Here is a 23,127-nt window from a genome sequence, read left to right on the forward strand (position 1 = left end):
CCCATCATTGACACAGAGAGAGAGAGAGAGTACGCGCATTGCACTTTGTCATAAATATGTTGAGCATACGTTACGGAAAAATTCTTGTATGTACCCGGATTGTGTGAATTCATTTCATCTCAGCCATTATATGTTAGTCTTGTATGCATGCAAGACTTGAGTATATATTGCATATTAAGTGGTCAAAACAGTGTATTTTGTTCTGCATCCGTAACAGTCTTTCCTTCAAGTGATTACCCGATACATCTGACAGCCTAGTCCCCTGCTTTCATTTTGCATTAATAAAAGTACGTCTATGTACTTGATCCAGAGAGATTGTTAGAAACAGAATACGACTACTCAACCAGAAAGCTTGAGCTAAAATGAGTCTCAAACCTCACCATTTCTTTTCCAGGATCAACCCCTTTACGGCATTTGAGCTTAATAAGGACTGTTGAGAACAATGCTGAACAGCATTAATAAGAGAGAGAGAGAGAGCGGGTAAAAGATTTTGTAGTATCAAGCGTGTAATTGTAACTCCATTTGATCGACTAACTGAAGATTTTCTATGGCAGCTTCAGAAACAGCATGGCATTGGACAGTAATTAGTACAAATTTCGCACACTGGAAGACCAACACACCACCTCATTGCTGTCATTATCACCGGTTTCTATCTGCATACTTGGCAGATGAATTCTATGGCCAATCACCGGAAGACGCCTCCTTTGAGACCAGATTGATCCCCCATACCCACAGTGCCATATTTGTAGAAGACCTTGCCTCAAAGTGAACCTCTCTGCCAGTCTCGGTCACCACCCTAAAAAGCGTACTGTTCTCGTCAGCGATCTTCTTCCTCCGGTTCTTCAGGAAGCTCCCACTAGGCCCTGCCATGGCCTCCTTACACACCACATTTCTCTTACTAGAAGTCCCCCACGTTAACAGGCCTGTTTTCAGCATCCTAACAACCTTTAAATGTGGCGAGCCCCTTCCATCTCTAGTATGCTTGAGTAGCTCCTCGCCCAGAAGCACATGAGATCGAGCCAAATGGTCGAAAATCGCTTCCTCGGCCGCCTTGCTTTTACTGTTTTTCCTAGCAAGTAGGAGGGCCGTCTCACCTCTATGGTTCAGTATTCCCCAGTCAGCCCCGTTTTGTAGTAACAGCTTGCAAGCTTCGGCATTCCCTTCCTTCGCAGCAATCATTAAAGGTGAATGCCCACTCTCTTCCAAGGAGTCCACAGGATAACCCATCTTCAAGAGCTGGCCTACCGCGGGCAAGTTTCCTGTACGTGCGGCAAAGTGAAGGACTCGGAACTCTGAGTAGCCCTTCAAAGTTTGTGACAAGACTGCATTGAGCAATATCTCTTCAAACCGTTCCCTTAAACTGGCATAGGTGTAATGCTGAAGGATCGATGCAACCGTCTGTCCATCCCGGCTCTTGACACTGATGTCAGCACCCGACTCGATGAGGTGGCAAAATATCTCAGTGTGGCCGACCTTTGCAGCAGCCAGGATTGGTGTCAAACCTGAATTGTTGTGCTTATCTATACTGTCCATCGAACTTCGAAGGATTTTCTGTAGAATTTCCACATTTCCATATCCCGAGGCAAAATGGAGCGGAGAGAAGACCTCCAGGTTGCTGGAGTAGATTTTTTCTCGAGCAGTGATTGCTTGTCCGAAAATATTGGACAAAGAGGAAGCAAAAGCACTTCTCTTCACCAAAGATACGGCACTTTCTCCAGTATTATTAACTAGGCCCAGATCAGCACCGGCAGTAATTAGCTCAAGGAAGCATTGCGGTTGATCGAATAGGGCAGCAATCATCAATGCTGTGTTCCCAGATTCGGTCCTTGAGTCAACATCGCACCCGTGCTCAACCAATTGTTTTAAAATGGAAGGGCAACCCACTCTAGCAGCCAAGTGAATCGGACGAGATTCATGTCCCTTCTCAGTCTTTATGGGGAACTCGGCGTCGGCTCCAGCCTTAAGAAGCAAGGAAACCGCCTCTTGGTTTTGGCAGAGGATGGCATAGGAAAGAAGGGTTCTTCCTTGTAGTTGGCTTGTGAGGAACGAGTTGTCGTGATGAAGCAGGAGCTGTAGGATTTGGCCAGTTGCTTCATAGTACTCAACTGCACACCATGCTTCGTTGTAGGGCTCCCCCAAGCACGCACCAACTCTTAGTTCCTCACCAGAGAAGATGTCCCAAGACCAAGCACTGAGCCTAACATGTCGACCGGTTTTTGCATCCGCCTAAAAGTTGTAGACATGATTAGCTGTTAGAAGATGAAGCTTTCTCATCAGCACGGAACCGCCAAATTAAGACCTTTAAAATTGAAAAACAAGCCAAACGGGGTGATGAAGATGCTACTAAACATGGGAAGGAGCATGCTCCATGTGTGATTGGTGACTAACATTTTTTAATAAAGCATTTGTAAGCAATGACAAGAAACAAAAGATAAGTTTACGCAAATGAAGACCAACAGTGACGGTGTACTCCAGTCTAGCAAAGCAACATATATTACCACCTGGGAAAAACCACCAACGAGAAATATATTGCGAATTAAGTACAACGTTACCTCTAACAGATATTGAACCACAGCCACTCGCCGGCTCACAATTGCAGCCCCCAACGGCGAACAGTCTACGTTAGCATGCAATGAAGGCTTCAAGGAGCGCAAGAGGACCCTATCGGTGCAATCAATGTTAACCCCATTCTGCAGGAGAAAGGTCATCAATCCGTTAGTAACATGTCGTAGAGAACCCAAATGACTAGTGAGATTAGTACATACCTTGACTAACTCAGAAACAACATCAACAAAGCCTCTGCAGCTTGCAGATACAAGCGCATGTTGAGCCACATCAGGTCCAATCATCTCGGAGCATATTAGCAGCTCAGCAGCTCCAGCCTGACCAGATAGGCAAGCTTCCATCAACGCACGTTCACATGCCAATTTGGATGCCCCTGCCTTGAGGAGCATGTCGAGGAGGGCACAATGGCCTTCGCGAGCAGCGGCGGTGGTTGCATAGCCTCGAAAAAGTTCCACATTAACATCGGCTCCAGCTGACTACAGCAAAAAGATGGATTACAAAATGGCTCGAGAAGAATCTCTACATGACACAAATCCTCTCCCTGTGAGACCAGGCAGTCACAAAGCAATGATGAAGATGCTTTGCTCATCAGTTCACCAAAATTTCATTTCTCTATTTTTCTTCATCAGAGAATTCTGCCAAATCGAAGAACCGACCAGCGTCTCAAACTATAGAACACTCAGCAGACGTTCAGTATCCAAATGGTTTTTTAGACAGACATCCATAACGAATATACCCTTTCAATAAAGCAAGCTAGCATTAATTCAATCAGTCTAAAAACTTGTCCTTTTAAAAAGTTTTGCTAGCTCAAATTCTCTCACATTGTATATTAACGACGAAAATAAGCTCAAAAAGAAAAATCATCAAAAGCCCGAATCGGCAAATGAAAACGAAAGCCGCCTAATCTTCAAGTGAGGACCTCACTTCATCCTTAATCTGATGTTCACTTTCAAAGTTAGCAAAAGGCAAGAACTTCTCTACAGTTCGGTTCGTGATAGCTACTGATCCCATATCCATGGTTATGCTCACACGTTTATGATAACTCCCCAGGGTTTGCGAGTTACAGAACAATTACTATGAAATTGAGCAACATTATGACGAGCGCCAGGAAATGGAAAATCTCAATAGAACCACAAGCACATACCACACTAAAAGGAAAACAAACAAATAGGAACAGAGCAAGGCAAGGACGATGTCTGGAAATCTTACCAGCAGCTTCCTCGCAATGTCCAGTTGACCAGAGTGAGCAGCCGCAAACAGGGGAGTGACATCCGTCACAAAGTCCCTAACCTCGATCTCCAACTCATCCGCCTCTTCCTCTCTCAGCAAGCTCTCGGTGCACTTCACCCGCAGCCTCACCGTCCCTATGTAATTCACATCCACGGCCTCGCTTTCCAAGCACTCGCTCACCGCCCCACCATCGCCATTCAGCGCCGCCTCTATCAGCCTCTCCGAAACCAATGCGAGCCCGTCTCTATCTCTCGCGCTGACGAATCCGTGCCTCCCCATTTCCGATCTTCCTCCCTCTCCGTCTCTCTCTCATCGAAACACCGATTCTTGCAAGAAACCCACCACCAAGAGAGACGAAAGATCACATCTTTGTGGTCGCATCTGGATCAAGATCAGGGGAATAATCAAACGGGTCAAGAGGGCAGTCCAGAAAGTGCTGTGCTGTGCTTGCTTGCGCATATTTAAGCTGACCACATATCATGTATCATTGCATTATTATATGGTCGCCACAATTATGACAGCATTAAATATTCCGACGAGGGAAGCACAAAAGATGATAAAATAAACGAGTGTGGATTCATTGCTCACTGTGCGCGAGCTTCCTCTGACGTTCGAACGCCAGAGAGAGAAACGATAAAAGATCTGGGAAACCAAAAAAAGCATTTCTTGATTTGACACGACATGGCTTCTTGCATTATCGGAATCTACGTGAAATGTATGTATATATCAATCGCACGATTGCTTCCATTTTCGGTTCGCATGTCCTAATCGATGCGCGCGTTATCATGTTTGGTCAGTCTCGTCCCTATTGCATGACGGGGCCTTTGGGGAGCACAGGAACGGTCGATAAGCAGCAGGCCATATTTAGAACAGCAAGTTGTACTCAGCAAAAAAAGCCTAAAAAAAATTTGAGGAAAAGAAACAGCAAGTGGGATATAAATATGGGATTTTGTTAATGAGTCTCTCGCACTTGCTAAATATCCGAATAAAACAAATTATAACTTGAAAAGTAATATTTTTCATGTGTCATGCATAATCAGTATATCGAAAATGAATAAGAAATCGTCAATGACATCCCCGAATAAAGTATACAATGAGAGTTTGAATTTGATTGACACCAAAAGGAGGGGTGGGTTGAGTATGTCGAGGGATTAGATTAAGGGATGAAAAGTCAAACGAGGTGGTTGTAATGAGTGACTTCGTGGAGAACAGAAAAGACAAGATCATTTCAGATGTAAGTGGATTGAGAATTTGAGAGCAACTAGGAACAGTCCAACAGCAATTTACAGTGCCTATCTAGGGAAAAAGCTGTTTTTTTTTCTTTGCTTCCTCTTTGGTAAATACCATCACTAACTTTGTGAGCATCCCAACTATTACTCTAAGTCTCACCGTCTTATACGTAAGACCTCAGGATCGTATCACGAGCAAGAAAATTTGCCGATGGCCACCATCTTGTGTGATTACTCAAAGTGTTCTTTTCAAAGAACACGGCCTACGCAAAACGGGCCGGATCGGTCCGAAATAACTTCTTCTCCTGTAGATGTTACCGTTAGTGTGCGATTCCGAAACCACACCTTAGAATTTTTTTTTTATTGGTTACTTAACAAATATCCTAGGGACACTTTTTATCAATTTCATACTGTAAAGAGGACAACAACAATAGGAGTCCTAAAACTTGTATTGATTCGCCACTTAGAGTTATCAAACGTTTTTTTTCCTGTGGTACAATCCCAAAAGTTGCTCTGAAGTCAGCACTTGGAGTAAATTTGATAGCCACATTCGTTTTAAGAAGACAAAAAATGCATGTGGCATCTCTTTCTTTATCACTTTTCCTTTGTTTTTGTAAACATGCGGCCTATTTGTTAGGGGTGTCAATGGGTCGGGTCGGGTCGGGCTTTTTTAATACCCGACCCGACCCGAAACCTACAAGGTAATGCTTGACCTGCCCAGACCCATCCGAGATCCTGTTCACAGCACACCCCAAGGCCTGGGCCAGGCCGGGTTGGGCCAGGCCGGATTGGGTCGGGCCGGGTCTCGATTTTTTTTTTTTTTCGTGCAGATAGATTGGAATTGTGAACCCGCCACAAATATAGAACCAAATCATCAGATGACTAATCAGGTTAGGTTGGTTCTGTTCTCTTATTTTTTCTTTTCATATGCACAAGACGGAAAAATGATAATAGAGACGATTTCCAACACTACGCCAGAATCTCTTTTCTTCCCACTCTCATTGCGTGAGTACCATCGCAGAACAAGTTTTGTAGTACAAAGTAACTAAAAAAAAAAGAAAGAAACTAAAACAATACCATCGCAGAACAAGTTCTGTAGTACAAAGTAACTAAAAAAAAAGAAAGAAACTAAAACAACAATAACGGACAGCAATGACTGAAATTTTTTCACTCCTAAGTAAGACTGGCTTGCTCCAATTACTAATACATCATCATGGGTCGACATTCCAAAGATAAAGCTAGTGCAAAAGGATTGGACTCCGAATTTCTTTTCCCCGTCGATGCAGTGTCGCCTGAAAGTGGATAGACGCAGCGCATTAGTATGACACAGGCTTGATCAATTCAAAGCGTGAGAGACAATTCTCATTATACAGAGAGAAATTGTTGAAAAATCACTTACCACTAACGAGAAGTCAAGGACAGTGCTCATTAATCATAATACAAAATGGGGCACTGAATCTGAAAAGAACAATATCATGTAAATGTTACTGAAAAATTTCATCCTAAAAGGTAGCATTATGTTAAGCAAATTTAACTTGCTATCATCAGGAATTGAAGGCACCACGTGAGAGTAACACAAAATATGAAAATTTTCAAAAGCAGCATCACAAATTTAATTTCTTTGATTGGAAGATAAGGTTGGGTTACTAACAACACCCAGCACATTTTGGAATCCAAAATTTCCTCGAAAAGAAAAATAGAACGAACACAGCAAAGCAAACATGAAGAGCATTGGAGGAAATCTAATAATGTATTTAATTATATTACCACTTGTGCAAGTAGATGGCCAAACAGAAGCCCAAAGTTTAGTTCATCGACATATAAATATGCAGACAAAATACTAACAGAACAACGACATGGGAGGCAAATATGTTCTCATGAGCATAGACTAAGATGTGACTTATAATTCAAGCGTATGAATAAATAAATAAATGGGAGGCAAATAGTTAGATGGATACATGATTTAATACTTAAATGCTTCAGCCAGCAGAGGTTGGGAGGAGTTCCAAAGAAGTTGGATTAAGTTCCTTACTCTACAGGACAAAAGTGGGAAAAGAATTAACAGGAACGATCTTAAGGCATTTCAGAGTACTAGATAGTGCTTTTACCTCTTCATGAATGGAAAAGCTTTCCAACTATTTTATCAAGCACATAGATCATTCTAGTTGGTGAATAATCATACATGTTTCGAGTGACTATACCCAATATTCGGTGTATCCAGTTGGCTGTTTATAGAGTAAGGGACTTATGTAGATCATTTTGTTCTCATAAATGTTATGTAAGTTAAATATTATTTAGGCATTGCCTATTAGATCTCAAACCTCCAACACATGTTGGATCAACCTCAGCCAACATACGTAATGTCAGAGCCGCCTCAATACGTACCTAGCCAAGAGATTTAAGTATAACTATTGGCACCAAGGTAAGCAAAATCGACACTATCAAGACAAAGTCACACATTTTCACATAATAGAAAGGATAGAAGTACCAAGCAATTTTCAGGATATCTATGCACATTTCACATGGACACAGAAGCATGCTCAAAAGCCAGAAAATAAATTGTGAAATACCGTAGTACACCAAATTCTTTTTCCAAAATGAGCTAGTTCATCTAAAATGTTTTCACTACTTGCTTCATCCAATATCAAGCAACCATGGTAGTTAAAATCGCAATTTCGATTGTAAAATCATGGGGACGGAGTTAAATTGCTTTGAAATCGTTTTCTAGTTTAAATCGCAAGGGTTTCGCAAGACTAACTTAAGCAAGCAAAAGACCCACTTAACAATAAATTATAGCGTGAGCAGACATCATCTCTTTCGACTTATGCCAACGAAATAAGCAGGATGCAATTCCTAACTTCTTCAAGTTACAACGATACCCATTAAATGCCAACTCTCTCTCTCTCTCTCTCCCCTTAAGAAAGACCTCTTCCAGCACCAAGATGTGCATATCGGACCGGTGATCAAAACGCCATAACTACACAAGGAGTCCGTTCAAGATCCTACATCATTCAACTGCATCGGAAATCGCAGAAAGACCAAACAAATGCCTCAATGCCTTCGAACTACCCTCATCACCTGCCTCAACACGGCACGGACAAACCCGGAACCGATTCCTATTCACACCAAGCCCCTTCCTCTTTCAGACACACTAGAATTCAAAGCATCCACCACCCAGAAAAAAAAAAAAACGAGAAAAAGGAAGAGAAACCCAACGCGAAGCACCTCCTTACCTCCACCTGAAGAGAGCTAAACTTAGGTAACGAAACGCACGCACCCACGCAGAGCAGTTGGTAGAGAGAACGCAAAAGCAAAAGCTGGGTTTAACGTAACGGAGGCACCGTGTAGATGTTACTCTGCTCTCACCAAAAGATGTGAGGCCTCACCTTCCAGAGTGCAGAATCATCCTCACAAAGCCAACCACAGGCACCGTGTCCTCCAATATCTTATCCTCCCAATCAACCCACTCTTCCTCCTCCTCTTCCTGCACTTCCTCTTCACTGTCTTCGCTTCCTCTGCCGCTCAAATCAGCCTTCTCCACTCCTCCGGACGCTCTCGTCCTCCACCGAATCCCCAACCAAATCCTTCGCCGGCCACACAATCGGCCTCCGCACGATATCCGAGCCCAGCGCCGACCCTACCCCGACCCTATTGATACCCCAAAATTTTAGGGCCATATTCGAAGAAGATTAAAGCCCGACCCTAAAATACCCCAAATTTTAGAGCCGAGTCGGGCCGGCGCGGTGCGGGCCGGGCCTGCGCGGGTTCCGTTGACACCCCCTACTATTTGTGTGGCTCCCCTCCAATGGAAGCACATCAGAAAAAAGAGACCAAGGAATTGTATAGAAGAACACGAAAAGAGACGTAAAGATGTAGCGTGTTTTTGGGGGGTGCACGGGCACCTCCAACCCTCCACGCCAAGCAAGGGTCGGCAACCGTGTCGCCAGGGCTACGGTGAGGCCAACTTACCCTCGGCGGGTCACCAGTGAGGACTAGTCGCCCTTGTTGTGACCTTGACGAGAGTCGCCGGCCCTTGTCCAACGAAGGCGCACGCCGGCGCTGCCCTGATGCATACCCTCCTCGTCATGAACCTGCAATCTCCCTCTCTCTCGGTCTTTTTGTTTTTCTTAGCTTACATATTTGATTTTCTTAATTTTGGCACTTCTAAAATATTCAACTCTTTTTTCTGAAATGGCAAGATGAAGCGATGTCGTTTTGTATCTGAGGAAGTTCCGTTACCGAGTTAACAACCACGTAGGATCGGAAAATGATGAAAAATATTACGTGGGACTTTTCAAATTCATCAAAGCCTGCAAATATTAGGACTTAAATGAAAAAAAAAATTAGGACTCGAGTACCAATCAGTGTAGGACTTCTGGTATTACCATGTCAAACGTATTTCTACAGTACGGTTTGGCCTTCGAAGCAAAACCAAACCCCACAGTCTCACTCGTAACTGCACTTTCCCAAAGAGGTGATGATCAAAGCATACATTTGCGCATGGATGGGCTTCTTCAGGGAAAAGTGTCAAAAAGTCTAAACTTTTTGCATTGGTCCAATTTAGTCCTAAACTTTTTTGGTGCCAATTTAGTCCTAAACCTTTTACATTTGTGCAATTTAGTCCTAAACCTTTTTTGGTGCAATTCAGTCCTAAACCTTTGATTGGTGCTGATTAGCTCTAAACCTTTTGCATTAGTGCCAATTGAGTCCTAAACCTTTTTTGGTGCCAATTGAGTCCTAAACCTTTGCATTTGTGCCAATTCGACCCTAAACCTTTGATTGATGCCAATTCGGTCACCTAAATCTTTTTGAGCTAAATTAATCGGAAGGACTAAATTGGCACAAATACAAAAGGTTTAGGACTAATTGGCACAAATGCAAAAGGTTTAGGACTCAATTGACACCAAAAAAGGTTTTGACCAATTGCACCAATGCAAAAGGTTTAGGGCGAATTGGCACCAATACAAAAGGTTTAGGACTGAATTGGCACAAAAAAGGTTTAGGACTCAATTGGCACAAATGCAAAAGGTTTAGGACTGAATTAGCACCAAAAAATGTTTAGGACTAAATTGGCACTAATGTTAATTAAAAGGTTTAGGACTTTTTGACACTTCTCCGCTTCTTCATTTTACCTTTTGATTTTTGCTCAATCTAAATCTCGCCACCGACACACTTTAACTTTTTCTTAAATCCACCCGAAACTTTCGTAACACTTAAGTGTTGACAGGTAGATCACGTATAAAATTTTTCCACAACCCCTTAAATTTTGGCGAAAAAAAAAGGAAAGCACTTGTTACTTTCATTTAAATCCAAACAAAAAAGGCCCCTTTGCTTTAAAGCATTGCACTTTCCAAAATAGCGATTGCACATCGCATCACACGAGAATGGTCGGTGCATCAAAAAAAAAAAAAAGAAAAAAACCGAAGTTTCTTAAATTAGCTGTTTAACAAACGTGTCGAGAACGCTCATTTGAAAAAATCCATTTTTCATCTAAACCCAGATGAGAGCAAAGAAGACACGAACGAGTGAATGCTGGGCCCTTGCGACTTTTGAGTGGGGCTAGCTAGACATTTTGACTAGTGTCTTGTTGAACTTGTGATCCACTACATAAAAACATATAGAGGAGAGGAAAAAAAGAGAGGACCTGTGTGTTTATACGATCTTAATTCAGTGCATAATCGTGATTTTTATAACGATTAGTGAATCCCAATTGATTTTTCCTCCTTCCTCTTCGGACGTATTTTCAAATGCTCCGCTCGTTTCGCGGAAAATGAATTATTTGAAAAATAATTTCATAAAGTAATTGCTTATAATAATTAGATAAGAGAAAATATTTTCATTATCGACATCAATTTATATCTAAATATTTTAGTGAATGATGAAAATATTTATAACTTATTTATTTTTGTAATCGATACAAGCCATCATTTTTAGGAAAATATTTTTCAAATCATTCATTTTTCGCTAAATAGACAGATCAGTCTAAAATCTAAGAATTCCATATCGCTCGTACCGAGTTGTTCTTAGTGCTAAACTTTGCCATGAATCGCACGCGGCATTACGATTCAAGCAAGCCCCAGATGTCAAATGTCCACGGTCACCCTTTGGAAAGATCAATCTTTCTATTCTTGGTCAAAAGCGTATTTATTAGGATGACTCGGTTCAAGCCGATATTTATTTTTTTCGGAAGTGCACCATTGTAAATGGGAATTTCCAAATCAACCAAGACGCGCCGTCGATCGCTCGAGAGTTCAAACGGGAGCGCCCTATACATTTTGTCCGACCTCCGAGGGATCAAATTGGAATCGAACACGAGATTTCGGGCTTTCCGAAAGTCAAGTCGATACAGGGCAAATCCGAAATTATTCTGTGGCTCCTCCTACGTGACTCGAAATCTGAGATCTGAATTTTTGTAAGAATTTGGTGTTGAACTAAGTCGGGGTGCTGCCTGTGCGGTCCACGCCAGAATGTCAAAAGTATCAACCTAACCTCTCTCTCTTTTTTTTTTTATTTTGTTGGCAGAATTTTCTAATGTGAAATTCATTTCTCCTTTGAACGCTGTTGTTGTTGGTGGCACTTTTGACCCGGGAGAGGAGACCACACCAGAATTAAGGTCAAACTTTTGAACAAGCTCCGACGCCCGATTAGAAAAATCCTGCAATGGGGGAGACTCTCGTTGTGGTCTTAATTCATCCAATTTGTTGCATTGTAAATCCCTTATTTATCTCGGGAAAATCGCAAAAAACTATATTCAATTTTACTTCCCACGGCCTGGACTTACGTCGAGTTTCGAAACCCAATAATACCATCCGATATGGTAGTTAGCTGGCTAGTTGATTGCAACTGACCTGTTGAGATCGAGGTTGGGGCAAGGGTTCGCGACAATGCTACGTATCATTAGGTTACTAACGAGTCGGGTTATTTGTTGAGTCCGTCCCGTTTTTCCGAGTTTAAGTTAAGATTAGAGTATCTTTTAAACGTTTGAATCGAGAAAAGTTTATATTCGAGAATACTTTAGCTGAGCAACACGCGAGAATCGTTTTCAAATAGTTAAACTCGCGAGATTTTAGATAATTACACAAACAAAAATATAGTATTATCCAAGCTCAAGCTCAAATTAACTCGTGATATCGAAAGTAAGAGATAAGTTGGAACTCGCACTTCATATAGACAAGCTCAAATCTATTCCGGTTTCATACGAGCAAAGTCAGGTTGAACTCGGAACAGTGAATCGTGCCATATCGCAACCGATTTGACTCGACTCGATATCGAACGGGTCGAATCTCGAAAAATCACCCGGCTCTAGTCCTGTTCCTCTATCTCGACATGCACCGGTGCAATGGCAAATTTTAGCACGTGAATCTGCCCACGAGATGAAAAACGTAACACACGATTTTAGTGTGGAAAAACCAAAGTCCCGAGTGGATCATTCACAAGTCGCCACGTGGCATTCCTGTAGCCAGATTTGCATGGCACGTTTCTTTCGTTGTACGGCAAAGAAGCAAGAATGACGGGTATTCATACGTGTTTCCTCACTAGGAAGTAAGAAAGACTCGTAGGCTAATAATCTTCTTTGTTTTCTTTTCTTTTTCGCTATGTTCCTTTTGCTTCTCGTCTAATCTTTTTCTTCTTTTGTGAACATTATAAAAGAGCACGTAAAAAAAATAAAAAAAGAAGGCCAAAAAAAAATTATTGTTTTGAAATGGAAGATTTGATTTATCTGGGAAAATCTCGGTTTTGTCTTGTAAAATAAGAAGAAATTAACTTATTCAAACACGAATTTCAAACGGATCCGGCGAGGTCGGGCCTCGCCCGACCATGGCGAGGCTTGAGCCCTCGCCGGAGGCCGCGGCGAGGCCCGACCTCGCCGGATCTAGCGAGGCTTGCCCTCGCCGAGGCCTCGGGCGAGAGCTCGAGCCTCGCCATGGTCGAGCGAGGCCCGACCTCGCCGAATTTGGCGAGGTCGAGCCTCGCCCGACCAAGGCGAGGCACGCCCTCGCCGGGCAAGGCCGCCGCCCTTGCCGGTGGCCGGCGAGGTCGAGCTCGCCGGCCTCTGGCCTCTGGCCGGTCGCCGGACCGACGATCGGCCAGAGGAACGAGGGGGCGACCTAAAAAAAAAGTGGAAAAAAAAGAAAAAAAAGGAAAAAAAATAAAAATTACAAAAAAAATTCAAAAAATATTAAAAATATTATTAAAGTTGTCCACGTCGGCGCCGGTGACCGGCAGGCGTCCACGTCGGCAAATTCCGATCAAAATTGAGCGGAAGGACTAAATTGGCACAAAAATAAAAGGTTTAGGACTGAATTTGCACCAATTTAAAAGGTTTAGGACTTAATTGGCACCAAAAAAAGGTTTAGGACTGAATTTGCACCAACTTAAAAGGTTTAGGACTTAATTGGCACCAAAAAAAGGTTTAGGACTAAATTGGCACTAATGCAAAAGGTTTATGACTTTTTTGGCACTTTTCCCGCTTTGGCCACCACGACAACGATAGGTGAAGGGCAGCAACGGAGTTTGAATGCTAGCGCCTACATGGGGGTGGTGTGGGCGACGGCACGATTGGATCTATGACAGAGGCAAAAGGGTCGGGGAGGTGAGAGTGAGAGCGAGCAATCTGCTGGCATAATTTAGTTTTCGGAATAAATTCGATCAAGATATAGACTGGGATCTTTCCGGACAACTTTACCCGATAAAATTTCCTTCCTGACTCCAAAAGGGTTCAGCAAGATATCTAGACGTCTCCATCTTGGACGGGAACGAACGGATCTGCCCAACACCACACACACGGCCGTTTCAAAAATTTACCCGAACGGTGAAACATTTTCACCTCCCCTCCCATTTCACGGCTGCCGAACAGAAAGGAATAGCAACAATCGCACGAACTAAAAACTCAAGGACCGGCCACATGAAGGGAATTCCCACTAAGTCAAACGAACGTGATAAACGAGAGACCGCGGCTAGCTTCATGTCAATTCTTTAATCATATGACTGAGTGGCGCAACATCGTCATCGTCATCGTCACACGCCCACCACCACCACCACCACCACCACCAACAGATCTTTTGCTTTTTGGCCTGTGGCTTTGGTGTTTGAATCTTGAAGTACGACTGAACCTCGACCTCATCGATGGAGGATGGACCCCAGGGTAGGCGACTTCCCGCGTTCCCACGACGCACATGCGCACGCCGAGTCGCGTCGTCTTGAGCAGAAACTTCCCTCCCTCGCGAAAAGCCCGCTTTGTACATTACACGCTTTTCCGAGGTTCTGCTGTCAATCCAGGATTTCTTTTTCTTTTTTTATTTTGGTTGGCGATAAAGAGATATATATATATACACAGCTTGTCAAATGTTGGAACTGGCGTGGGGCGAAGCAAGCCAACTTCACAAGAAGAACTTGTGACGAGAAAAAAAGAAAAAAGCCTGGGAAGCAACTGGACCTCAGGATCCTTATCCTTTTCGGCTCCTGAAGAATTTAACTTCTTCCCCCACCTCCTCCCGCTCTTGTACTGCTCTGCAACACCAAGTTTGAGTGTCTTCTGGGGGCGTTCTTCGCTTAGTTCTATCGTGGGTTGCTCGCAAAATCTCTTTTTTTTTCCCCCTTTTTCTGCTTGCCCAAGCCGAACGGTCCTGTTTCTGTTCATCGGGGTCCTTTCCTTCTTCTTGGGCTCTTTTCTTTTTCCGTTTCTTGGGGGGTCCGTCATGGCTGTTGTTCTGGATATTCTGAGAGGAGCTGCGAGCGGGGGGTCCTTGGGTGAGGCCTTGATGTTGGTGGCTTGTGTGGGGATTTCGGTGATTCTTGGAGTTCTAGTTGGATGGTCATGGAGACCCAGATGGGCGAATCCGAGTAGCGAGTTCTTGAACAGAGAATAATAATAATAATAATAGCTTAAACCAGACCTTTCCAAATTTGTCAGCTTCAGCTTCCACGGGCGTGAGTTCGGTTTTGAGCTTGAATTCGTTAAGATTACAGTTACCGAGCTGGGTCTCTCGATCTGTGGAGGACATATCCGAAGCGCCGACTTTCTCTGACCCTCCAACCGCCATTTCTGACTCCAGGTTTGTGTTGGGATTTTCTTGCGTTAATCGGGCAATAACTTAGGTGCCGGAAATTTGATGAATGGTGCTTGTTTATTTCAAGATTCTAATGGGATTTGCGTTGCAATCTTTGCATTTGGCAGTTCGTCACGGGGTGAGAGAGATAAATCGAGCCTTGTGAAGGGTGATGATTTGGAGCATTTGTGCCGACTCGTGGAGGTCAAAGATGGAGGGCCTGCTTGGATTCAGATGATGGACAGGTCGGTGCCCACCATGAGCTATCAAGCTTGGCGAAGAGATCCTGAGGTATATCCCCGCTTTTCTTGAACTACTGAGTAATTTGATCTATTTGGAGGAAATCGGACATCTGATCTATTCAGAAAATTAGAAGCTCTTAATTGCACTTTGTTGAGTATGACCGGATATAGCTAAAAGATGTGGCTGAATTAGCATTTGAATTAGATGATTGAGAGCGTTTGTGTTTCGATGGTTTCTGTTATAGACTGGGCCTCCGCAATACCGGAGTAGGACTGTTTTCGAGGACGCGACACCTGAAATGGTCAGGGACTTCTTCTGGGATGATGAGTTCCGGTCGAAGTGGGACGATATGCTTGTTCACTCTTCGATTTTGGAGGAGTGCCCCACTACTGGAACCATGATGGTGCAATGGGTCCGTAAGGTGAGGACTGAAAGAGATTACTTTTGCTTTCATTTTCCCCTGTTTCGGCTCGCGTCTTAGGCTGTGCAGATTTTGGTAGCATCTGCTAATTCGTTCCTTTCTGATTTGTGTTTTGGCGCAGTTTCCATTCTTCTGTAGTGACAGAGAATACATTATAGGCCGACGGATTTGGGAATCAGGACGATCATACTATTGTGTTACAAAGGTATGAGCACCATCGTTTGCCCGAACCATTTCATCATATTTGTTTCTCGTAAGCTATAAGTAACGTAGTCACCACTGTCGTTAACTTAACTTTTTGATCATATTTGCTTTGTTTTCTTTGTGAATGTGAGCTCTAGTTAAAATGCTGACAAAGCTGGCTTAATGTTTTTCTACGGAAATTGTCTACACTAGATCAACCATTTTTGTGAAATTGTCGGCACTGGTTTTGCCTTTTTGTTCCTATAAAATAAATTGAATCGACCCCTTTGTTTTATCTCGGTTATGAATACTCGTTAACTTCTAGATTTCATTGTTAACAATAAACTTCTTTCTGCATTTTTCAGGGAGTGCCTTGCTCCTCTATTCCTAGGCGAAATAAACCAAGACGCGTAGACCTATACTATTCAAGTTGGTGCATTCGTGCAGGTACCGTTGGACTATTTCCTGAACATACTGCTCAATTGTCTTGCTTGGCTTCTACCGTGTGCTTATTTAAATTCTTCCACAATGCATCTGGGCATTGTTTTGAGCATGCAATTGATGGAAGTTGTCTGTTGTTGGGCATGTTCACAGTTGAATCTAGAAGAGGTGATGGCCAGCTAACTGCCTGTGAAGTGTTGCTGTTCCATCACGAGGATATGGGCATACCTTGGGAAATAGCGAAGCTTGGAGTACGCCAAGGCATGTGGGGAGCCGTAAAGAAGATCGAGCCTGGTCTGCGCAAGTATCAGAAGGAACGAGCCTCGGAGGCTCCACGTTCACGTTGTGCTTTCTTGGCACAGATCAATACTAAAGTCCGCCCGGACTATCTTAAGTCTCTAGAGAGTGCTGGTAAAGAAGATTCGTCGGAGATTGAAGCCCGCGATGAGTCTAGGAAACCCTTGGTGCCGAAGCTCCTGTTAGTGGGAGGGGCTATCGCTCTCGCTTGCAGTCTCGACCGGGGCCTTTTGACCAAGGCCGTTATATTCGGAGTAGCTAGAAGGTTTGGAAATGTCGGAAGGAAATTGTGATTGAAGCAGCGCTTAGCTCCTAGTACTCGACTCGAGGCTGCTGGTATTTGTGCAGTTTAGTTGAGGGAGGAAACCGCCCAACTGGTGTGCTTCCTTTTGAGAGATAGAGGGATCTATCGTATTTTTTTCCGACTCTTTTTTGATCCATTAGATGGGTTCAAATCAGGCAAAAGAGATCGTATTGCTGTAATATACCTCGAAATAACAAAAATGTGATTACTCTACAGTTACCTTAAGCTGGCAAGTGCATAATTAGATCGCCTTTCCTCTCTCTTTCTGTTTCCAAATGCTTCAGTCCTTGTTCCACTTGCAATTAGATCTCAAGAAACACTCTGTTGGAACATGGTATACGGTGTTCATAAGCATATCAGTATCTGGATCTCAGTTCCGTATCAGAAACTGATACACTTATGCAACCATGTTCGACATAACGAATGTTCCAGCTTTCTATGCTCAAAGTTACTGCAGTTGCAGTCGCTGAATTCCCTCGGGACATGGCTTATGTTATTATCTCCTTTGAAAGATGGCGTCATCGTTGCAACCGATCTAAGCAACTTCTATTCGGAGTCGTCAAAGCCTAGGCAAAACGCAAGAAATGGCCTAGCAATAATTTGCATCAGATTTGCAGTTTCAGGGGAATTCCTTAGGAAAGCACCTCGAACACTTGTTGCCAAACCCCTAAGCTAACAAAGCCTCATCCACATAACTTGGATGCTGCTCGTGTCTTATTATTGTGTGAAATACTTCAGATTCTGCAGTTTGTATTAGAAACAAAAAAGAAGAAGCAAGGAGGTTGCTTTTTTCTTTTGGTCAATAAGTGCTCATAAGAATTGGATATCACAGCAAGATGGCGTTTGATACGACACTAGTGAATCACCTTCTAATGCTAAACAAAAAGACTGATTTGAAGGTTGTTGGACTGAAATGACCAGTGGACACCGCATTACCAGCAACAGTGACCATTTTTGTCCACTTGGTGATACAACGCCATTCTGCAGAATAGTGCGTGAAAGAGAGAGAAGGAGCAGATTTCCCACCACTCAAAAGTGATGAATACGTTCTTGGTGCCGCAACAACTGCACTTGCTAGTGAGTGTGCTCTTCAGGCATCTTGAAAGTTAAAAGAACAGAGACGCTTGATCAAACAACCAAAAGCTTACAAACGTAGCAATTTGGGAATATTTCTCCAATTTTTTGCTCACAGAATCTTGGAAATTTTCAAGATTATTTATTAACAGATAGTTTCCTCCCTGTCGAGTGACAAAACCGGTCGATAAACTCACTGTTTTCTCCTCTTTTCCTTTTGGATGGTGAGGATGCCTTAGACTTCAGCACTAATTTTGTTAAACTCTGCCCAAACTCAATAGAAGAACCGATCTTTATAAAGCTATCTGGAAATGACCAGACAATCATGCTTTGCTTCTATTTTTAGAAAAGAAAAAAAAAACATAAAGGCGCAGCTGCATGCTTGAGGAGAGATTCTTGCTTGGACCCGATCCCAAGGACCGGGTGCAATCACAACCATTATGACAGTTTGAATTGACTCGCTTCATCATGGACTTGACAGAGTCTAGGCAAGTGTTTTCCCCGTTCTAGACCTATCATAAGGAAAAACTGGAAGCCCCCCGTGGTGACAATGGACAAAAAATGTCTTCATTTGACCTGCCTAGGAGTCATGCTACCTTGAATCTTCAGATCCAATCTTTAGATCTCGAGTCTTAGCCCTCTTTCACCTTGTATGTATCGCCAGTTTAACTATGTCCATCTTGTATATTCTGAGTTACTATGATAGTTCTTGCTGTATTAAAAAGTTGGCTAGAAAAAAAAAATCAACCTAAAGAAAGCTAATCGGAGATCAGAAGAAACAAAACCTGAAAGAGAGCTACAAATGGCACTACAAAGAAAACTTCTACATAAGAATAAGCATTTCTTTGCAAATCAAAAATCTCTTACAAATAGCAGCAAGAAAATTACTGAACAAGAAGAAACAGAAGCAGAAGATTTCAACTGCAATAACTTAATTATTCTTACATCTCTGGCAATAGTTAAAAATATTCAAAAGATTGCAGTAATACAGGAAGCAGTAATAGTAGAAAAAATATCCTGCCGTACCCCAATGAGGCTTCTACACCTTGGCGGTTCCTTCAGTAAATTTGGGGTCCTCACATCTATACCTTCCATCGGGGCCAATACCGAATCCCTTAGGATCTGCAAACACATTCTCCAGTAGCTGGCTTCTGGGTGGGGGAGGGCTTGCGTCCGCAAATTCCACAGCATCTTCAACAACCTCATCGATTTTCTTGTCAATTGCCTTGAGCTCGGCTTCACTAACCAGGTTGCTTTCAATCATGTACTTCTTCAAGGCTGTTATGGGATCCCTTGCAGCATACTTGGCCTTCTCAGCTGACAAAACACAGATCGTTTCAATGTTTCAACAGCAGTCAGTAAAGAATCCAAAGTTGTGCACATCATTCAATCATTATGTGAGGAGCTTCTAAATAAACATATCGCCAACATAAGAGTTCAAATCAGTAACATGCCATGACATGAGCGCTCAAAACCTGGTTGATGTTCCTAGAGAGACACAATCCAATATAAGTGTCCCATACTGTCCAAAATTTGCTAGCGAAAGAGCACAGATCTGATGTTCTAGCGGGGAAAAGTCACTGCTACCTACTTCCAACCTTTTTAACTGGACCTTCTCGTGCTGGGCTCAATGCCTAACCACCTAGCCTAGCATAGCTAACAAACTATTCCACTCTCCACTTCGTGTGCAAAAGTGTCTATTTATGGCTGGAATGAAAACTACAGCTTTCTCAAACATCTTTCAAAATGTCACCAGACCATGGGAAGAGCTCTATTCTGGTACATATGCATATGCTTGCATGTGCATGCCAGCGTGCGTCTAGTAGCCTCCTCTCTAGAAAGCCAACCACATCCTTTTCTTAGGTAGCCCACAAGCGTCAATTCTACTGGCAGGAGACCAAACCATTTTGCAGATGCCACATATATGACGGCAAAACAGAATCAAAAGTTGCTTAAAAGAGAGTATTGAAACCCTCTTCCTGCAACTTTAGATATGAATATTATGCTAAAAATCAATAACAGCATTAATCTTTGCTTATTCAGACAAAAAAAATGTCAGTTGTGACACTAAAGACAATAAGGACCAGGCATCAGAAGCCACTGCAGCAGTCAAAAAAATCACACCTTTTGCAGCAGTAAATGCATTAAGATATTAGCATAACAGCCATAAAGGTTATATTATCATCAGCTCTTATTTATTATACTCAACCTCGAACACTGCTCTACAAAGCTTTCCTACTTATCAAAACCAACAAGCTTCACTCTCCAGCAAAGGTGGTGCTTTGGAGGTCGACTAGAAAACACGATTCAAAGGCCTCAAACATTTGTAGCACACCAGGAAGTGAGGAAGAGATGGTAGTAGTAAAAACTGTAGGCAATTGATGTGTCTAGTCCTAAATCATTATCCCTATCAATATTGTTGCTAAACCATAATCCCCATGATGGGTGGTATGCCTAATGGACTGCTTCATTAATTAACATGATTAGTACTTCCTGCTCAATCATGCTTATTAAATATGCATCTTATGAGAAAAGCTGCAAACTTTGATAAAGAAGAAACGGATCAGTAACATGTGCAACTCTTAAAACATAATCTGTTAAGCAACGTCGAGGTAGCAACCAGAATACCGTCACAATCCCATCAATGCATGCATATGTTGTTCTATCTGAACTTCCAATCAATTCCAGTAACCTACAGGCTTTTATAGACCCATATACCTTTTCATTTTTCATCCTTCGTGTAGTCTTGTTTAGCTCCAAAGTCCTAGACCTACTAACACATGCATGCCTAATATTTATACTTCCTTAGGAAGAGTGAATGGTTTTCCACTTGAATAATAAAGAGACATACATAAAAACTTCTCCTTCCCTTAATCTCCATAGTGTAACATGAATTTCCAGATCTGCTGAACTGAGCATTATCTATATCTCATCTTAGATCTCAACCCTCCAAGATTCTGATAAATGTCAGGCTGTAGATAATTTCCCTGTATTCCCACTCTCTGGAAAGGCTTTGCCAACTGTCAAACTATCTTATTAGCTTATTTAATGACACCATGAGGCCAAGTAACAGAGCACAGTCAACCTGATTTCGATTCTTTCTAGAGAAGTACCTCATTTAATCTTCAGGATCCTTAAATGGTTATTGCAATAGTCTGTTCGATTTTCCAGACTCTCTACAGGACAAGAACCCACACCATATGCTTGAACTCAAGAACCAACTCCACCAACTCAAAACAATGCATCCAAAGTCACTGTGGGGATTACTGCCACTTTACAAAGTTATATGTGGGGTTAAAGTATAACTCTTTCTTCCAATTCATTGTTTCAACATGCTAGTTCAGATAATCAATAATTCAGCTCCTGAGGCTAAGAGAATATCTATGATTACAATCAATGCTCCATATGTCTCAAAGAATCAAGCGAATCTGTACCAAAGTCCCCACATGCATAATCTGGCTAACTCCAAAAGCACTCGTCTCGGCGGTAAAGAACAGTAACTATAATGAATGCCTAACATTAAAATGCCTAAAATTTAATAGGAATATCTAAGACACGTGCACCTAAATATGAGATTAAATCTCCAAACAAAGCCAGTGATTAAAAGAAAGACTGAGCAAAACCAATCAAGAATGACAGTCCAAGTTTGTCTTAAAATGCTCACCAGGCTCACGAAGCTCATCGGGATCAGCCAAAGAGTGTCCTCTAAACCTGTAAGTTTCACACTCGACCAGAGTAGGTCCCTCTCCTCTCCTAGCTCTTTCAACGGCCTCCTTTGCCACCTCCCTAACCTTCAACACATCCATCCCATCCACGTGCACTCCGGGCATCCCAAATGCAGGACCTTTCTTCCAAATCTGAGGATCAGAAGTAGCTCTCAAATGGGACATACCAATTGCCCACAGATTATTCTCCACAACAAAAATGATAGGCAACTTCCACAGCTGAGCCATGTTAAGGCACTCAAAGAACTGTCCATTGTTACAAGTCCCATCCCCGAAAAACGCCACGGTCACATGATCACAGCCCTCCTCCTTCAAGACCTCCCTCTTGTACTTGGACGTGAACGCCGCGCCCGTGGCGATCGGGATCCCCTCCCCGATGAAGGCAAATCCACCGATCAAATTATGCTCCTTCGAGAACATGTGCATGGAGCCCCCTTGGCCTCTGCAGCAGCCCGTCTCCTTGCCGAACAGCTCGCTCATCACCTGGCGAGCCGGCACGCCCTTGCTGAGCGCGTGGACGTGGTCCCTGTAGGTGCTGACCACGGAATCCTCCTGCTTCAGGAGCTTGATGAAGCCCGTGGAGACGGCTTCCTGCCCGTTGTAGAGATGGACGAAGCCGAACATCTTGCCCCTGTAGTACATCTGCGCGCACATGTCCTCAAACGCCCTCCCCAAGACCATGTCCTCGTATAACTCCAACCCCTCTTCCTTCGTGATCAGCTGCGAACGCCAAACAAGAAGCAAATCAACAACATACCCACGAATCCTAACCTTCCATTAACCATAAAAAAAATAAAGTCTCTCTCGCGAAATGCATGCACTCTGGACTCGAGCTACCCAACAGCGGCAATGACCCCAGATCGAATCTTACCAGGTTGGAGCCGGAGGGAGAGGATCTGGGCTGCTTCTCCTTGACGACATTGGCGGCGGCGGCGGCGACGACGGGGGAGGGCCGGAGGCCGGCGCCGGCGGCGGAGCTCGAGAGGGGGTCGAAGCGGAGCCCGGCGGAGGATCCGAGGAAAGCGGAGGAGGGGGGCCTGGCGCTGGAGACGAGGGCGGGCTTGTCGTTGGCGAAGGAGGCGGCGCGGATCACGCTGATGGAAGAAGAGAGAGAAGCGGCGGACATGGTGGCGAGGAGGAGGAGGAGCGAGGGAGGGAGGGAGGGAAGAAGGGAAATGCGGTGGACGTGCGAAGAAGGGTCTTCTCGATCGATTTCGCAAGAAATGGGGAGGAGGGTCGGTTTTTAATACAGGACGAAGAGGGAGGACGGAGGAGGAAGGACGACGAGGAGGACGGAGGAGAAGGGGGTGGGCGGAGAAAACAAGAGGAGGAGGCACAGGAACGACCGCCTGGATCGGTCCTCTTT

At 43.5% G+C, this 23,127-nt stretch overlaps 2 protein-coding genes, 1 long non-coding RNA gene and 1 pseudogene across 4 annotated transcripts; 1 reads left to right on the top strand and 3 right to left on the bottom strand.

Moving 5' to 3' along the window:
* Nucleotides 1–474: 474 nt before the first annotated feature.
* Nucleotides 475–4,476, bottom strand: LOC115691264 (uncharacterized). 2 transcript variants are annotated; one of them, XM_030617861.2, is made up of 5 exons: nucleotides 4,384–4,476; nucleotides 3,775–4,176; nucleotides 2,766–3,041; nucleotides 2,553–2,690; nucleotides 475–2,226 (listed from the first exon to the last, which is right to left on the bottom strand). In XM_030617861.2, the coding sequence occupies exons 2-5, from the start codon at nucleotides 4,072–4,074 to the stop codon at nucleotides 676–678; spliced, it is 2,265 nt and encodes a 754-aa protein (XP_030473721.2). In that variant the 5' UTR covers nucleotides 4,075–4,176; nucleotides 4,384–4,476; the 3' UTR covers nucleotides 475–675. The 2 variants fall into 2 exon arrangements, with proteins under 2 accessions (XP_030473721.2, XP_056174033.1); XM_056318058.1 differs by lacking the exon at nucleotides 4,384–4,476 and having other exon boundaries at nucleotides 3,775–4,377.
* Nucleotides 4,477–5,996: 1,520 nt separating this feature from the next.
* LOC130139834 (uncharacterized) lies at nucleotides 5,997–8,651 on the bottom strand. Its single transcript, XR_008817895.1, has 2 exons — nucleotides 8,411–8,651; nucleotides 5,997–7,409 (listed from the first exon to the last, which is right to left on the bottom strand). It is a non-coding gene; the product is annotated as an uncharacterized LOC130139834 (long non-coding RNA).
* A 5,728-nt stretch (nucleotides 8,652–14,379) lies between these two features.
* Nucleotides 14,380–17,187, top strand: LOC115691294 (uncharacterized; annotated as a pseudogene).
* Nucleotides 17,188–18,935: 1,748 nt separating this feature from the next.
* LOC115691278 (pyruvate dehydrogenase E1 component subunit alpha-3, chloroplastic-like) lies at nucleotides 18,936–23,127 on the bottom strand. Its single transcript, XM_030617878.2, has 3 exons — nucleotides 22,633–23,127; nucleotides 21,701–22,481; nucleotides 18,936–19,353 (listed from the first exon to the last, which is right to left on the bottom strand). The coding sequence occupies exons 1-3, from the start codon at nucleotides 22,885–22,887 to the stop codon at nucleotides 19,076–19,078; spliced, it is 1,314 nt and encodes a 437-aa protein (XP_030473738.1). The 5' UTR covers nucleotides 22,888–23,127; the 3' UTR covers nucleotides 18,936–19,075.

Source organism: Syzygium oleosum, unplaced genomic scaffold, assembly GCF_021117445.2.
Source record: "Syzygium oleosum isolate NSW1041296 unplaced genomic scaffold, Sole_v2.1 Sole_v2.14, whole genome shotgun sequence".
NCBI lineage: Eukaryota > Viridiplantae > Streptophyta > Magnoliopsida > Myrtales > Myrtaceae > Syzygium > Syzygium oleosum.

Bases quoted from the DNA above. Each gene is read 5' to 3' on its own strand.
- LOC115691264 (XM_030617861.2), bottom strand. From the start codon at position 4,074: ATGGGGAGGCACGGATTCGTCAGCGCGAGAGATAGAGACGGGCTCGCA. The intron at 2,691-2,765 runs GTATGTACTAAT...TTTCTCCTGCAG, and splicing joins TTGTTTCTGAGTTAGTCAAG to AATGGGGTTAACATTGATTG. The intron at 2,227-2,552 runs GTAACGTTGTAC...TACAACTTTTAG, and splicing joins TGGTTCAATATCTGTTAGAG to GCGGATGCAAAAACCGGTCG.
- LOC115691278 (XM_030617878.2), bottom strand. From the start codon at position 22,887: ATGTCCGCCGCTTCTCTCTCTTCTTCCATCAGCGTGATCCGCGCCGCC. The intron at 22,482-22,632 runs GTAAGATTCGAT...TGGCGTTCGCAG, and splicing joins CTCCCTCCGGCTCCAACCTG to CTGATCACGAAGGAAGAGGG. The intron at 19,354-21,700 runs GTGAGCATTTTA...GTGTTTTGTCAG, and splicing joins CGATGAGCTTCGTGAGCCTG to CTGAGAAGGCCAAGTATGCT.